Source organism: Dermacentor albipictus, chromosome 1 (genome assembly GCF_038994185.2).
Source record: "Dermacentor albipictus isolate Rhodes 1998 colony chromosome 1, USDA_Dalb.pri_finalv2, whole genome shotgun sequence".
Lineage (NCBI taxonomy): Eukaryota > Metazoa > Arthropoda > Arachnida > Ixodida > Ixodidae > Dermacentor > Dermacentor albipictus.
In genome coordinates, this window is record NC_091821.1 from 444981954 (window position 1) to 445000247 (window position 18294).

General features: G+C 47.0%; 1 protein-coding gene across 2 annotated transcripts in view; it reads right to left on the reverse strand.

Moving 5' to 3' along the window:
• The window catches only part of LOC135903082 (synaptogenesis protein syg-2-like), a 343784-nt gene that overhangs the window by 174260 nt on the left and 151230 nt on the right, over positions 1-18294 (reverse strand). For both annotated transcript variants that reach the window (XM_070537210.1, XM_065433453.2), the window contains exons 2-3: positions 6946-7223; positions 4752-4926 (exon numbers count right to left, since the gene is read on the reverse strand). In XM_070537210.1, coding sequence (XP_070393311.1) covers positions 4752-4926; positions 6946-7223 — 453 coding nt within the window. The remainder of the gene's footprint in view (positions 1-4751; positions 4927-6945; positions 7224-18294) is intronic.

Below are 18294 nucleotides of genomic sequence, written 5' to 3' on the forward strand. Positions count from 1 at the left end.
AAGTCGGCCATGTATGGTGATCCAACTAATTACCTCTCGCTGCGGAAGTCGCCGCCTCGCCACGTGGGAATAGTATTAATAGCGTCGAGTATACGGTTTTAAACGAGAGACAGGCACTATCTCTGTCCCAGGAAAAGGGTTATGGAACGGAGCTCTAAAGGCTGAGCCGTGATAATTAACAGGGGATATCAGCTCAATGACCGTGTAGGGTCCGATAAATCTAGTAAGGAATTTTTCGCATAAGCCGGGAACGAGCACAGGAGTCCAGAGAAGAACTTGGTCGCAAGGAGAAAAAGTCACAGCACGGCCAGCCGAGTCGTAGCGAGACTTCGGAGCTCCTTGGAAGATGTCGGTGTTAATGCGGGCGAAGTGAGCGCAGTCCTCTAGGCGAGACAAAAACTGTTCTGAGAAAGGAGCTGTTGAGGGTACAGGAGTCGAAAGGAAAGATACATGCACAACGAAATTTGTTGAGCGGCTATAGGCGAGGAAAAAGGGAGAAAAACCGCTGGTACGTTGCGTAGCTGTGTTATAAGTGAATTTTACGAAGGCCAGGATTGCATCCCAGTTTGTGTTGTCGGGGTGGATGTGCGATTCAATCATGTCTGAGAGGGTACGATGAAAACGCGCCGTCAAGCCGTTCATCTGCTGATGGTAAGTACAAGTCCCCTTGTGAATGGTGTACGTTTGAGGCACGTAAACTTTCAGTAAGAATAGAAGAGAGGAAGACTTTGCCGCGGTCACTGAGGACAACGCGTGGAGCTCCTTGGCGAAAAAATGCTGCGTAGGAACCAATGGGCAACTTCAGCGGCAGTCCCCAATTGTAGAGAGGATGTCTCCGTGTAGCGTGTTAGATGGTCAACGGTCATCAAAATCTAACAACTGCTGTTTGAGGTCATGGGAAGAGCGCCGTCCGAGTCTATTCCAACGACTTCAAAAGCAGAAGCGGGACAAGGAAGAGGTTGCAAAAAGCCAAAAGGAGCTGTTGTCACTCTTTTGTAGCTTTGAAAATGAACGCAGGAAGCGACCTACTTTGCAACTTCTAAAGAGAGGCCAGTCCAGGATCAGTGGCTTCGTATTCTGTCGTAAGTGTTGTGGTAGCCTAAATGACCGGCCTTCGGATGATTGTGGAAGGCTTCGAGCACCTCACGTTGCAGAGCACGTAGTATGATCGGGACCAATTTGTTGTAATCGACGTGACAAATATAGCGATGTAAAGCCCCACAGTGAAGCTTGAATTTATAAAGTTTTCGACGAAGTCAGGCGTTCGGACGGGAAGCAGAACCTTCCATCAATTCGAAAATAGTTTGGCAGTACGGGCCGACACGTTAGTGGGACACAAGCACAGACGCCAGGGTCGGTTCCGGCACCACTTGAAATGTGGCAAACAACGACGGGGATCAGATCCGGACCCGGACGTCTGATTCATTCGTCATCTGGCAGCAACTGCGCGAGCAGCGCCCATGGCAGCTTCTCGTGCTCGGGGCACCTTCTTCTTTATTTGAAATATGGGCGGTCGGTTCTTAGGTAATCGACAGTTGCGATGGGTAAATCCGATGAAGAAGACTTGGGATGCACGCAAGTACGAAGGGGTGATAATGAATCGTCATGGTTCGCCAGAGGGTAGCGAGATAGAGCATCGGTGTCTTGATGATTCGTTCGAGTCCTGTCGGTGACATCGAAATCGTGTTCTGTAAGGGAAGCACCCAGCGACCAAGGCGACCCGATAAATTCTTTAGCGATGAAAGAAAGCACAATGCGTTAAGGCCGGTAACCAATGTAAAATGGCGGCCGTGAAGATATGGGCGAAATTTTCCGACTACCCAAACAGCACCAAGGTACTACTGCTCGGTTGTCGTTTATGAAGCACCGCATGTAAGTCCGAGAAAACTGCGCAAGACTTCTTCAAGCAGCGCACGGCGAAATTCTAGGACGCTGGCGAGCTTCCCAGGGTCTGACGTATACCTTCTTTGCTAAGTGCCGCAAACTTTAACGGTCTTGCTGGCGAAATTGAATTTTTTTGCTGTTTTGAGCTGTACCCCAACGTTTTGAAGACAAGCAAGGACTTCATCAAGACGTTGCAAATGCTGTGAGAACGTGGTTTGAAAATACTACAACGAGACAGCACAGACAAGCTTTCAATTTCAAAGCACGCCAGACATTATCGACAATGCGTCCCTGCGTTCGAATGTGGCAGGCGCATTGCACAGTCCAAAAGGTATCACATTAAACTCTTAGAACCCGTCTGGTGTGGCAAACGCAGTTTTTTTGTGTCGTATTGGGACATCGGCATTAGCCAGTAACTTGATCTAAGGTCAAGGCTAGAAAAATATTCGGCACCATGTAGCAAATATAGTGCATCGTCGATCCGTGGAAGGGGGTAAACATCCTTGCGCGTGATCTTGTTCAGGTCATGGTAATCGGCGAGAAAATGCACTCAACCGTCTTTCTTTTGCACTACAACGAATGTGAAGAACCAGGGACTCAAGGAAAGACGTGTGATATTTTGTCTAACCATGTCTGATATATGTTGCACGATGATTTTGCGCTCTGTAAGATACAAGCAATATAGGCACCGGTAAACAATGCAGAAGCCGTCGATCTGTATGCGTTGCGTCAACATGCGGTGAGTCATACTGAGGACGTCCGAATCGGCGTCGAACAAGGAACGGTGTTTTTTTTTTCTACAGGGCGAGGAAGTTTTGACTCTGGGCAGTCGTCAGGTCAGGGCTTATGGATGCCGACGATGGTGGGGAAGAGGCATTACTTGGCGACGATTTTGACTCTGGTCACACTGTAAAAAGGGCGACAATTACACCGGGATGAGTGTCAACAGATCAAGGGACAGTTCATCCGCGGGGTACGAGATGGTATTCGGAAGCATGATTTAAGGCGTTAAGCAATGCAGACCACTCAGATAAGCGAATAAGGCCATGGATAAACAGAATCCCTCAAGGTAGGGTAGAATGAGTAGTCGCCATCTGCAATGCTGTTGGAGTTGACACCTGTAATCTCTTCTCTAGATGACCATCACCTCCTGCGATGAATCGAAGGAGGTGACGAGGCGAATGCGTTCTTCACGGTTAGGAAGAAAATAATCAGTGACATACAGTTGTATGAGGCACTGACGACAACAGATAGAAACGGACACAGAAAATAAGTGACACCGTAAGATCAGTACGTGGGTACAGTCACGAAATATCGCAAAACCATTGTGGTGAAGAATTCAGTCTATGGAGACATGAAGAGTACTCTGCGCGATTGGACAAAGAAAAGTATTGGTCGCTCTACGAAGAGGGGGGCCGTAGTGAGGCGTGGTCTGTTTTCCGATGAGGGAACAAACGTTGACACAAATAATCGAAATGGTGGCGCCTGTGTCACCGAGAGCTTCGACACGTTCACTTTCTACGAACACTGACAACAAGTTCGACAGCCATTCAGGAGGAATTGTAGGTTGTCCAATGGGCGCAGTTTTCCCCCCTAAAGCTGCATTGGGGGAGTTTTGCGATAGGGCGTTCTTTACATGAGCAGTGGGCCGGAAATCCGACACTGAATGCCGACGTGGAGAAAGTGACCTGCATCGAGATATCATTAGAGTATCAATAGAGTAGCGACATCATTAGAGTAGGAAGGAGAAGGTGACCGATGAAAGGACGAGGTGTAGGACGTGCGCCGATAGCCCATTGACGGATGCTCGTCTGTACATTCGTCAGCAGCATAGCCACGTTGCTCGTCCTGTTGACGCCTTGGACGAAAATGGGAAGTGTGCCCTCGATAGCCACATTAATACCAAGTAGGTCTTCTAGGACGCCTAGCGTAGTAGTAAAACTGTACACGCACTGGCGGTGACAACGAAGTCTCGTAGCCTAGACAGAGAGGCGCTAATTGCTGCAGAGAACGCTGCAACGTTGGCATATGTTGGTACAAGTTGAGTGCAGGGGCCGTCATAGCACGGTAGAAAGAAGCGGACATGATCTGTTATGAGGAATGGCTTTATTTATTTCATTCGAGCTCGTGCTTCCACCAGAAAGGTCGAGCTGCGGAGCTGATGATGACATATACACAAATGAGGAAGATGTAAGCGCGAATGATATGTAGGGATGACGAAGCTGAACGGCATATATATATATATATATATATATATATATATATATGTGTGTGTGTGTGTGTGTGTGTGTGTGTGTGATGGAAATTATGGTAGTGTGCTGCAATCAGGTGAACGTGGCTGACTGAGTGAGTGAGTGAAGAAAATTTATTGCAGGTCCGGCAAGGACGCGAACTCGTCGTGCACCCGTCCAGTCCCACGTCGGGACCGGCAGGTCTAGCTGACCGGCCTCGTCGCGGCCACGCCGGACAGCCAGAATTTGCTTTTCTAAAGCGGCGCTACGCAGAAGCGAGTCGCACTCCTCGTTGACGAACTTGGGGTATGTCGACCCGCACGCACTCCCAGAGCATGTGCGCTAGAGTGGAAGCCTGCCCCCAGGACGGGCAGGCGTCGTCGCGATACACGTCGGGGTAAGCCTCGTGGAGAACGGACAGGCACGGATATGTGCTGGTCTGTAGAAGTCTAAGCGAAATGGCTTGCGCCCTATTAAACTTGGGGGGAGGGGGTGGAAAGAAATCTTGGATCCGGGATCTTAAACGGGTGCGAAGTAATCACAACACATGCCTCTCGCGTTTGCCTGTAAATCGCCCTTAAAACTGTGATGCAAGGAATGGCAACGCGTGACCAATGCACGGGATCTCGTCCTCACCGACGACCTGTAGGCGCACGCTGGCGTTGCGGCCGGTGCCGTCCCGGAAAGTGACGACACAGACGTACTCGCCGGTGTCCTCGTACCGCAGTCCCGTCACCTTCAGCGAGAACGGGTAGCCCACCATGTGAAAGTAGGCCCTGCCCTGCCACTCGGGACGCGCCCAGCGGACCACCTGCACGCAGGGAAAGGAACGGGTGCGATTAGGCAGGAATACCATCCCTCCCATAACAGAATGTATGCATGCGCAAAATGTCCAGTGAAAGATGTTCCCACCGTTGGTGACAAACAAAAAGTCGAGGCCCTCCCAAACAGTTTCCATGCATTTGTCTCCGGTCTTGTATACTTAAACGTTGTCCTCGTGCTCTTTTCCAGAACCTATAGCCAGTGTACTTCAACTCTACCAACTATCATCAGTGAAATACACGAGCTTTGCACTTTTCTGTTCGCATTTGCAGTGTCGCTTTTACTCTATTTTACGTTCTCTTGTATTCAGTCCAGGAGGAACTGAGTCTGTGTGCTCGTTTCAGCTGCAAGGAACGCATGAGTGGTAGCACTTTTGAAATCGTGGCTTGTTCGCTGGAAAGTGGTTAGAGCCAGTATGAAATGAAAAAAAAAATTGAATTTCATGCGAATATGCAGAGCGCACACTTTTCTTTCCTTACTAACTTCGAAAATCGGGTTTTGCAGAACTCATTGATTTGGTGCAAGACCATGGTGGCCTAAATCTTCTAAATGCCGTATTCGCACTTCAGACCTAAGAGGTTTTACTCGACGCGCGAATCTTCCGCAGAATATCTTCCGACATGAAGTGCCGCTCATTACGGCCTAAAGGTTGTTTTAGGTATAAGACCGGCGTTAGCCTAACAAAACGTTAGGTTCTATCTAGAGATATTACGTCATAGGTTTTGTGGCAGTCGTAGGTCGAGGAAGCGCTTTTTATGCATTCGACTCCTTAGAGAAAATATAGCAACGGAACAATGATGTCCATTGTCATCAACATTATTAGCTTTCTTTATGTGTACTGCATGACGAAGGCCTCTCCCAGCGATGTTAAATTACCCCTGTCTTGCTCTAGCTGATATCAACTTGCGACTCCAAAATTCTTAATTTCATTCCCCCCGAATTATTTTCTGTCGGCCTAAAAAAATCGAAAAGCTACGAAGAGAGGGGTCGAGCAACGATACACAATTTCTCCAGTGCTATTGACTGCATGGTTAGAAGTATGCAAGCTATTAGACTGGGAAAGATTAGGAGGCAATGAATACCCCAACAACTTTCAGTTTGCACATCACATTGTCCTGTTCAGCAAGACTACATGTGAATTGCAAGAAATGGTTGAGGGCCTTATAACCAAGAAAGTGAAAGATTAAGATAAAAGATTAATATGCATAAGACACAGATAACGTTTAATACCGTGGCAAGAGAACAAAAAATTATGATCCGCAGTCAGCCTCTCGAGCCTGTGCTGTAGTACATTTGTCTAGGTCAATTAACTCACAGTGGACCCTGATCAAAAAAGGAAACTTTACTGAAGAATAAAAATAAACTGCAGCACATACGCCAGGCATTACCAAACCCTGACCGTGAGCTTGCAACTGTCGTTAAAAAGAAGTGCGCAATCATTGCATTCTGCCAGCGTTACCATATGGGTCAGAAACTTAGAGGTTACCAGAAAGGCTCGAGAAGAACTTAAAGACAGTGAAAATAGCCATGGAATACGAAATATTAAGCTTAACGTTAAGAGACAGGGGGATAGCGTTGTTGATCAGATATAGCAAACGGCGATATCCGATATTGTAGTTGACGTTATTAGAAAGAAGTAGAGCTGGGCAGGCTATGTAATGTGTAGGCTAGATAACAGGTGGACCATTAAAGTTAGAGAGTGAGTGCCAAAGGAAAGGAAGCGCAGGCGAGGATGATAACCATAATAAAGTGCAAAAATAAAAAAAACTGGATTGAGTTTGACTGCAAAAGATTTATTTATTACCCCTGAGGCATCTCAACCAAGCAGTCCTTTGCTTAGCTTCACGGCACACTTTAACTATTAAACCCGACACAGCTGAAATTATTCTGAAAGCTCTCAGTAGGGCGTCTGTCGTGGCCCGAACATTGGTTTGGGCAGTCCATCGATCACCGATCGCTCGCTTAATTGCCCAACAACGTTTCGCTTTAAAATGTGGCCGAAGTGCACCTGCAGCAGGTTGGCCCTGGTTCCGGTGGTGAGCTTCCCGGCGGAGTCCTTGGGGGCCCCGAAGTCCACCGTGTAGATGGGCTGGCTGGAGGCGCTGCCCGAGGCTGCGCCCGACGAAGACGACGGGCTGTGCTGGGCCCTGCGGTGGGGTCCCAGGTGGAACCACTCGACCCGCAGCGCGTGCTGCGTGCTGTTGAAGGTCGGGTTGCGCGTTTCGCACGGCAGCTCGGTCTGCTGGCCCTGGTTGACCACGATCGTCGGTCGGCCGTGCGACGCCTCTGCGAGCGGCAAGAAGAGTAACAAGAGAAAAATCAACTTCCGGTTCACTCCAGAAAAGATTGGGTTTTGTTTCATCAGAAAGAGAACGCTGTGCAAGGAGCATTAGCGCACGTAGATGTTTCCAGCTTTACTTTTCTTTTCCACCATCAGTTCAAAACAGAGCTCCACAGAGAATTATCAAACTGCGGTATCAACACTTAAGATTGTTTTTTTTTTTGCGCTAAGAGAAAAAAAAACACTTTCGCTCACTCAGCAATTGTATAAGCTCTACGATGACAATGATGTATGCCAACTAAACGTACGAGCTCAAACACAGAGTAAATATAAGTTTTCCACCAAGACTATGACCAAATCTCGATCTGCAGCCGCTCAAAGTATGGCGCATTGTTATCGGAAAGTTTGTCTAAAAGAATCAAGTCGCACAGATCGAACAATAGCTCTCTATTTCGCGCAAGAAAAATATTTTTAATTTGCCTCGGCGACACCGATCTCAATAACACACTTTAATTTGTTGAGTGAGGTGGTTGGTCTGTTGTGTGCCTGTGATGTGAACTTTGCATATATTATATTTTTAATCATTAGCACACACGGATTAGGATGTTAGGGAACCTCTTCTGGTTTCTATAAATAATATCCTTGTTTCTCACTTCCAGGTAGCCCGTTTACACAGGGACTGGGATGTCAACGTAGGTTTCCTGAAGGATATTGTAACAGACCTTCGTAACATGCAAACTTTCACAACACTGTCGAAATTTAAAATGAAGTGCTGATTAAATTGAATATATAATAGCTGGGATTGGATTAGACAAACTTTAATAAAGGTACTGCAGGACGCACGTCAGTGCCCAGTGGGCGTCTCCCATGCAGTGACCGACAGGGAGTGTACCCGGCGGCCGCTGCGCGAGCCTGCTGGACGGCTGGGGTACTTGCACAAAAAGTGAGTCACCTGTAGTGGTGCCTTGCAACAGCAGAATGACATAATATTGCTTGATAACAATCCACCTTTGTATACGATCTGACATGATTTCCTCTGTAAATCGTTTGCGTTACGACGTGTAATTAGCCTATTTTTATTTGCATTTTATTATAATGTTCTGTTTCTTTTTATTTTCTTTTTTTTTCGAGCCGCACATCTTTGCTGAGCCCAGTTTGCTCAAGCAAGAGACAGAGTAGTGGAAACTTCTTATGACAACAGCCTTTCCTACACATATATTCCATAAAAACAAAGCAATTGTATAACTTGGGGCGATTCATGAAACTATATAGTAAACATGATAGCATCACAAGCGCGGCAATGAAGCCTAAAATAACGAACGGGTTGATAAAGTAAATAACGATAAAAGCGAAAGAAGGTAAACATATATGATTTACACTTAGTAGACATCGATTTGCACAACCATGACTGAGCTACTTCTCGCTTGTTGCAGCTTTTTTTTTTTTGCAATGAAAGTGCCATTCATCCAGTGGCGTGAGGCACTTTCAGGCCATTTCATACGGCTGCTATGTGCTTATTTGCTCAACACGTTTCGAAAAAATGGAGAGACGAAGCGGAATACAGCCTAATGCAGATCCCCACTAATGCTAAATTATGCGCTGTCACGAAATAACGGCAATTTAAGTGCACTGGAATACTGAAGCAGGCCGTTATAGAGCAGGAGCTCAATACTGATGAGTGCGAACGCTTCTGTAACGATCTATAAGCACGTAAAAGGTGTTTTATCTTTGTATTACTGGCCAGTCACTTTGTGTCTGGTGGTGCTAGCTGTAATCGTCTTTTTAGTGCAGATAATGTGATGTACAGAATATGAAAAGTCCATCGTAGGTCTTGTGAGAACACGATACCTAGGTAGTTGAAAAAATGGTATAATTAAAGTTAGATTAATGCTTTCTCTTAGTTCTGGGTACCAGAGCAAGCCTTTTTCTCGTTTCTGTGCATTTGCCACAATGTGTGTGTAAACGTGTATATATATATATATATATATATATATATATATATATATAGGGGCTTAACCTTCGCGAAATGCGAAGGTTTAATTTGCATTAATTTAGCGTTCCTTTATTTCATCTATGAAGCAGAAGTAATTTCCCTATGTTGTCCTTGGTGTCAGTGTTTAATGGCTTCTTATGATGTGACTCTTTATATACATAGAAAGGCAAGAACAGCATTCGGCAAATTAGCAGTGGTTAAATTTGGAATATACGTAGAGAAAGAATAAAGCAAAGGCAAAAAAAGTGGACGATAAGATAGCTTGTCGCCGGTGGGAGCGGAACCCACAACCTTCGTGTTACGCGTGCATTCACTAACTTGTGTATTTATGTTTGCTATATCTAGCTCTGGGAGTGTGAGGCCAGTGCCACTCAAAGCCATGGTTGGCGGATGTGCAACTTCCTTTCGTGCCCGCTAGCGCCACGTAACGCTTGACGTTAGGAGAGCCGGCACGTGGCCACAATGCCCTCGTATGCTGCGCATATATATATATATATATATATATATATATATGTGTGTGTGTGTGTGTGTGTGTGTGTGTGTGTGTGTGTGTGTGTGTGTGTATGTGTGCAAACTGCAATTTTAGGGCGTGCGGTTTTCGGTCGTACACATGCAGTACACGCTGTTTGGACACCGTAGCTTTTAAAGCCGTATCTTGAACCGTAATTTTTAATCTCTTTTTTTTCTTTGAGCAGCTCGGCTGACCTTCTAAGGGACGCACACACTCACATGAACGTGTGCGTGAGTCAGCGTGCGCGTTATTTGCGGAAAGAATGGCGTTATGTTCAATGCTGTAGAAATTAGGTACTCCGATATTTCGGATCATCTCGAAAATCATTTCAGGTGTTGATACGAAATTGTTTGATTGCGCTCCGCCCGTCACCGACATTGAGAACTCCACGTGCTAGTGAATTCGCACACATTCTTGTGAAATCGCAAGCTTCGCACTAGCGGCAGTGATCAGATATAAAGATTGTCGCCTTTCGTAAATTCACGCCTGCGATGAACATAACTAGAACGAGAATACACAGACTTCATTTAATCCATAGGTACTTATAGCTCCCATAGCGAATCTCTCAAAGATATGCCAGTAAGGTCTGGACAGCCGCTCCCTGCATCTGGTAATAGCGACAGCAAACTCGGACAACTATGGACAGACAAAACTGGTAGCCACGAAAGATGCAAATTTAGTCACATTGTTGACAAAGGATAAAAATGAACGTTAGAGCCACAAGGCGTCGCATAGCCATCGTGCCCGTGGAGTTTTGGGGCGCTACTATGTGGTAATAACTATTCTGATGAAAACTGGCTGCATCCCAATCAAAGGGAATGACATAGCAAAGGAACCTCGTGCTTCAATAGAAAACCAATCTTGGTGTCTCAGTAGTTATGGCGTTGAGCTGCTCAGTTCAAGGCTGCATGCTAGATCTTTTCATGGGAGGCCACATTTCGGTGGGACAGGAATGCAAAATACTCAAAGTTTCGCCTGAAAACAGAAGCATGGATTGAGGTAACAAATTAGTAGCCAGCTATATGAAGTAATCATAGTAGCTTTTTCAGCCGTATAAACTTGGAAACATTCGCTTACTAAGTGAATTAACAAGCATGATGTCAGCGTGCACAAGCAATCGGGAACGTATTTCACACGATGAGCGCGGATACTCGCGTTAAAAACGCTTTTTCGAGCAATCGCGGCTGCAGATCCTTTTCAAGTTGCGCAAAGTACGCATTTGTTGGCGAAGCCTTCCCGCGCTGCCGGACATGACGCGCGAGACTGAGCCGCGATCGTCAGTTCCCCTTAAACCCGGTTGCGAAACGCGCAGTTGCCGCCGGAGCACAAAGCCGCCCCCTCTCCCTTCCTCCCTCCCATCTCCTCACGGGCTTTCGCGCGACGGAAGACAGTGCGTTTGCGCTCCGCTTTCTTTCTTCACGCGCTCCAGATTAAGCCGTGATCACCAGCTCACCTTCGTATGCTTTCGCTCCCACATAGAGCAAATAGCGTGCGGCGATGGTTTCCTCGCCCTTGGACATTATACGCAACTCAAGGCGGCGGCAATGCCGACAGAAGAAATGCGCCTGGAATGTCCATATAATTGCTATCACAATTACGTGATCGTGCACCATGCATTGGGGGCACATAAAAGAACTCCGATATAGTCAAAATTATTACGAAGCTGTCCAATACCACGTGACTCGTAATGCAATCATGGCTCTGTCATATATTGGGAATTATTTTTTTTTCTGCAGAAAGACGTGCTTCGTGGTAGCGAACTTCTGCACTTCAAATGTAGCTGTCTCTGGCATGGCTAATGAACGCAAGTGTAGAAATATCTCCGAACACTCAGTCAGCAACAAGAACTCGATAGGCGAGCATCGAGTCATCCGCGCAACTGAAGCATTTTGTAGTGGTTTCATGTAATGCCCACACTGCTTTGTTCTCCAGCCAGTGGGAAAACTACCCTACCAACTCATAAATATGCCACATTCCCCGCTGTCCCGCGCGACAGGAAGTGGCTCCCGCTGCTGCTTCCTTTTACACTAGGCTGTAATTGCATTGGAATTGAGGAGAGACGTGAAAGCTATAGAGGACTTGGCGCTGTATTTGGTCTCCCATATTGTCTGCGTGTCATTCCAATGTCCATCCAGTTATCTCATCGAAATGTGTTGTGAGCCACTGCGTCATGGCATATGGTTCGATCTTTTCAACTTTTGCTGGGCTTTGTGGGCCACGCAACCGGTGAGTCTGGTGGTGTCTGAGCATAATTTCACAGGCGGCAACAGGAATAGTGAATAGGGCAAAGGTGAAGTCATACACGTCGAAAATAGCAAGTTTCTGTGTTGAAAAGATGCCGGCATAATAGCACCTTAATTTGGTCGAACTGCAAGTTAACAGCGCGAAATGACGAAAACAGAAGAACTACATAACGCGCCAGTTCTGTTTTCTCGTTTTTCATTATCTTGGTCCATTCGGGCAGATTTACTCGCAAAATAGAAATGCCTATGGTGAAAAGCGTGGCAGTTTGGGCGAGTTGGTATGTCATGACTGTTTAAGGCTTGTAGCGCAGCTCGGAAGAGCAACGAAGGAAGGAGGTAGGGGTAATCAAAGGGAACGGAAAACAGCGTGAGCGCTAACTTCCAACTGACAGTTTATTTCGTGACGTATTTTTATGGTGAGATCTTGCTGCTATCGTTGTTCAGATCCCGGTGATTATAAGAAGCGTACGACCTTTCTTTATATTTTTTTTGTATCAGGAAAGCTCAAACGCGGTTTTTCTAGGTCCATCCGCTCCTCCGCACCATAAGAGCCACAGTGGACACCGTAGAGTACCGGTCGAGGTCGTCGCCTGCAGAGTTCTTGTCGCATTGACACCTTCGCATCCCCATGCATGTCTCCGCCATCATCATCGTCCCGTTGTAGGCGACGGGTTCCCCTCATGGCGTACAGTTGAGGGAGAGTGTAGATGCTTACACGAGCTTTGGGCAAAATCAGCTGCATCAGGGAGAGCGTCTGCGAAGTAATTGCGCACGCCAGTAGATCAGTCCAAAAGCCAGAAATCGCCGAAGTCTGCCATTTCCATTTTTATTACCACCGTGCGCGCTATAGTGCTAGTCATTATCTGCAGGTCACAGCGTTCAAACAGCGCAAATTTGATGCGCCTATAGTTTGGCGCCTGTTGTCGCTTTCAGTACGCCTACGATTCGGTTCAATGAGTTGTTACGATGCCGCGTGCAGTGGGGCCAAACTAATCCTCTTAGGCAACAGCAGACAAGTGGGAATGATTATTTCGTTGCCATTACGCAGGCAACAACCACCGCACCACGTTTGTGTTCTCACACCACCGCTGTATTACTCAATACGGCGGGGACTCCTCAGTTCTTGCAAAATTGTCTCTGGATATGGCTAACGCGTCCTTGTATACTAGTACATGGCCATCTCTTCTCCAATAAATATAGAGCTCATTTCTTTTTTAGTATAATATGAACTTGTCTGATTCAACGTTAAGGTTATGCTTCAGGGCAAAGTTTTATGGTTGTGCCCGACGGAGTTTATTGCGCTCTGCGGCACTACTACTTTCGCAGCGTCGGCTGCCTACATAGACTTTAGCAGGGCTACATATACAGGGTGTCGCAGCTAATTTTAGCCAGAGCTTTAAAATATCCAAATGCCACGTACCTGCACAGAACAAAAGTAATGAAGTTTGCCGTCGCTTGGGAATACTTCAATTATTTATTTTCATTGCGCCTCAATACATATTTAATTGTAATTATTTATTCAACTTCTCAAATATTATAATTAGATTTAAGAACTCAACAACAAAACTGCAGATCGACATGAAAAAGTCCCGATATAACTTTCTCTTGCTCAATACGTGCAACATACAAGTGCTTTTCAGAGCATGAAAAAAGTCCGCAAACGCACGCAAAATTATCGCGCGAACGGCCGCTCAAGGCATTTTGCGTGTATTCAAGGGCTGCTTTCATGCTCAGAAAAATGTTACATATGTATGTATGTATATATATATATATATATATATATATATATATATAGTGCGGAAAAACTTGTTAATAACGTTCAAGTAATGCAATACTCACACTCGATCCGAGTCATGCTGAGGAAAATCGTAAATTACACAAATAGAGCACTCATGTTGCACTGCTACACGCATGGGCATTGACAAATTCGTGCAAATTATTAGTTCCATAGGCACTGTGATTCTTGGAGTAGTATCTCTAAGGATATAGTATGTAGTCATAACCTAGAAGGGCCTTGACAATTGCCACAATTGCAACATTTCGTAATGCTCTAAAGAAAGAGATAAATGAGACTCGAAAGGCAGGGAGCTTAACCGGGAGATAGATATCCAGTTTGCTACTCTGCACTGAGTAAGGGGTGAGGGGAGAGAGAAAGATAAAGAAAAGCGCTGTAAAATTCGTGTTAAATGAACATGCCTAATCAGGGCCATATTTAGAAATGTAAAGCCATCCCGACAGGTTTTCTTTCGACCAGGGAACCACGGAACCAATAAATTAATGGGATTCGACATTGGCAATGTGACAACTTAAGTGAAGTAAATTAGGAAATTACCCTTAAATGTTACTGAGGCGTCTTGATTGGTGCAACGAGCAAGTCGGTGAAGCATCTAAATTTTCAAGACCGCCTGCGAAGTTTTCAATGGCGCACGCTGCGAACCCTGCTTCCTCAGACCTCCCAGATGCCTTGATATACGTTGGGAACTCCTCACCACGGAAGTTACTGTGCTTGGTTGCTGGTTTTCTTCTGGTGCTGCAGTTTTTCTCTGTTCACATTATTTTCGTGCATCAGTAACAGGCAACGACGTTTGTGCTGCACCCTGAAGTCTTCTACTCTGCTGGGAGATCCTCCCCGCGGAGCTTGCCATGGAAGAAATGGTCTTGGACACGTCTGGCAGTCAGCATAGACCGCCCGCGGCTCGGAAGCGGCTCAGTTCGGCAGTAGGGTCCGACGCTACTGATTCCGAGCTTTCTGACTCAAGATCGGAAGATTCGGATGCTTTCATACCTGTCAAGCACCGCCGACCACGACGGACGTCTCCGGCGTCGTCCTCAAGTGAAGGGACTATCATATACAGCACCATCAAGACTACGACAGTAGCTTTCATTCCCATCGACGCGATGGTAAGCCTGAATGCTATCTCTCGACAAAAACTTAATGATTTCTTCTTCAAACTGGCCCCTGGACTAATCCAAGAGGTTCGCGTGAACCCCTGGAAAAATGTCATTGCCGTTGACACGACTGATGATAAGATGGTGCAAACTCTACTTGGTTTGTCTGAAATCTGTGGGGTCCACACACGTCCCTACATACCACAGGGTACAAATATAGTGGCTGGTGTCGTATCTGATGTGGACTTGGATCTCAAAGACGACGTTTTTAAGACCATGATCGTTTGCACGCCACCATGCAAAATAATTGGCGTTCGAAGGCTGGGCACGTTAAAGTGCATGAAGATACTTTTCGCCTCTGGAATGCTGCCTAGTCATATAAAGGCTGGACTTGTGCGCTATCCTGTTCGACCTTTCGTACCACGGCCTTTGCAATGCCATAAATGTTTCAAGATTGGTCATGTTCAGGGCTTTTGCACCAGAGATCTGGTCTGTGCCAAATGCGGTGGAAATCACCATGTCGATTCCTGTGAAAGTCAGGCATATCGGTGCCCTAACTGTAATGGTGAGCATTTGGCAACGGATAAAGGATGTCCCTCATTGAAGAATGAAGTAATGGCACTAAAAAAGAAAGCCATAAAGAAGGCAGCAGGAGATGAGAGCTCCCGTCGCCGTAGTGCTGCCCCAGCGACTGGAAAAGCAGCGCGTTCAAAGAGTGACAAAGAAACAACGCATCAGAAAGCAGGGGGGCGGACCTTCTGCCTCTCAGACACATCGTGGCCAGCGCTTCCATCGAAACCGCCGGAACAAGTATCTACAAAGACTTCGACCACAGTGGAAAGCACTGCAAACACAGTACCTAAACCGGTATCAACCAACGACGATGTGCAACTTGTCAATCTTCTAAAGATGCTTGTCAACGTCATAAGATCTCTAATCGCCGGTCGCCAGACTCCAGCAGCGTCAGCAGCAGAGCAACTTTTGGAGGCACTCGTTCCTGTCCTCGATGGCCTTCGCTAGACGTTTTACCGCAAACAATTCTAACAGTTGTCAGCAGCCTCGCCCCTTTGTGCTGCAATGGAATGTCCGGTCGATGCGACCGCGGCACGCTTATTTAGTCCTTCGACTAGTCGCTATGAAGACTGCACCAGACATTGTAGCGCTTCAGGAAACTAACGTCAGGAAAGACGAATATCGATTGCCAGGCTTCGTGGGTGTCCACAGTAACACTCGATGCGCGGAACCAGCTTGTGGCTCTGTCCAGTGTGTGGACGCGGCGCATACGCGCAATGCTTCAAAAGCATCAGTGTACGTTCGTGCTGACTTGGACTTCGCGGTTATTGACACAGACGGCATCTGTGACGATGAGTTTGAGTGTGCCGCTGTTACTGTGAGCCTCAGAGGTGTGTGTACGACGGTGGCAAGCATATACCACAGGCCTACACGTTCTTCCGATACGTCGCTACTTGAGTGCTTTGTGTCTCGGTGTGGTGCCTCGTTTGTGCTATGCGGGGACTTTAATGCCCACCATCCACGATGGTGTAGCCGTCCCCAAGACAATCGTGGGGCAGAGATTAACGAGTTCATTATCAAGAATGATCTCCAAATACTGAATGACGGTTCACCTACATTTATTGGTAGAGGAAAGGAGCATTCCACTATAGACCTTGCGATAACAACGAGAGATGTGTGCTTAGCCTGGTCATGTGAACCCGACCCGTGGGGCTCAGATCACCTACCCATTTGGTTAACACCAACATATACTGCGGGTCGCCAGGATGTCGTTTATACAGTTACTAACTGGGACAAGTTCCGACAGCTGATCTCGGAGGCACCATCTCAAGACAGCCTATTTAAACTTATAAGTGAGTGCTTACAAAAAGCTACAGTACAACGAAGACGGAATATCGGCAAACCAAATCCCGATCTCAAGCTTTTGCGGCTCCGCGCATGTCGACGGCGCGCTTATAGACGGGCGCAGCGCTCTAAACGACGCACCGACTGGACTATATACAATCGCCTTGATGCAGCCATACGGCGGCATACAAAACAGCTTCGTCGCAAGAGCTGGGAAGCTTTGTGCAGTTCGTTGCATACTGGAAGTGGTTTTGGAAATGCATGGCGCATACTGAAGGTCTCCGCACTCCTGCAATCTGCAGGAATCCTACGGCTACATTGAGCATCGCGACTGGCCAGTCACCAAAAGTAATAGCAGAGGCATTTGCAGACTTTTTCATCTCTCATGCATCCAGTGACACCAGAATTAGCGACCTTCCTTGTTTGACAAGCCACAGCACCGTAATCGCTTCCTACGGTCCAGCTTGCCAGATGGACGAGGCAGATTTCACTCTTGAGGAGCTGCGACACGCGCTGAGCCTCTCCAAACGCCGCACTGCTCCAGGCGCAGATGGTGTGACGTATCAAGCATTGCGGAACGTTGATAAGAGTTTCCATGACCGTATATTGGACGAGTATAATGAAGTATGGAGAACCGGTGTAATCCCTGCTGAGTGGAAATCGTCCGTGGTAATACCAATTTTAAAGCCCGGGCGTCCGGCAAGGCACCTGAAGTCCTACCGACCAATATCCCTAACTTCGAACATCATCAAGTTAATGGAGCGAATGGTCTTGTTTCGCTTAGATGTCAGGCTAGAGGAGCTGAATTTTTTCATGGCTTTCGTCGCCGCCGTTCGGCTCTTGACAGCATATCAGACCTCGTCTCAGCACTCGAATTCGCTAAAGAAAACAAGCATTCCGCCTACATGCTCTTCCTGGACATACAACAAGCTTTCGATTCAGTTCCGCATAAGGCGATTATTTTCGCTCTTGCAACCGCGGGAATTCCGGGTCGTCTGCTCCAGTTTCTGCATAATTTTCTGTCGGAGCGCCGGATCAAAGTGCGTGTCGGAGGAGTAACTAGTGAATACTGAAATGTGACGTGTGGTGTTCCACAGGGCAGCGTATTATCACCGCTTTTGTTTAACGCGGCACTCGCCGCGCTTCCAAGTCGTTTGCCTCGAGACACTGACTTCCCTGTGAGCATAGCTGTCTACGCAGATGACATTGCTCTGTGGATAAGCGGCCCCTCGCACCTTGGTCCGCGACTTCGTGCAAGCTTGCAAAGAGCTCTCAACGCTACTTCGGAGTACTTGGGTGAAGTTGGCCTGCTCATATCACCTGCTAAGTCGGCTGCAATAGCATATCACCCTAAACAACGCGCTCGTCGAACAATGAGCCGACTGTATCTTGACGAAACGCCTATAAACTGGGTGCGACAACACCGTTATTTGGGCTTAATTGTGGATGATCGCATCTCTTGGCGTCCTGCCGTTAAATCTGTACGACGCAAATCGCACTCCCTTCTTAAGTATGTGGCCGCCTTAACTGCTCGAGGTGCTGGTTGCGACCAAACAACGGCTCTTCAGGTGTACCAGTCATCT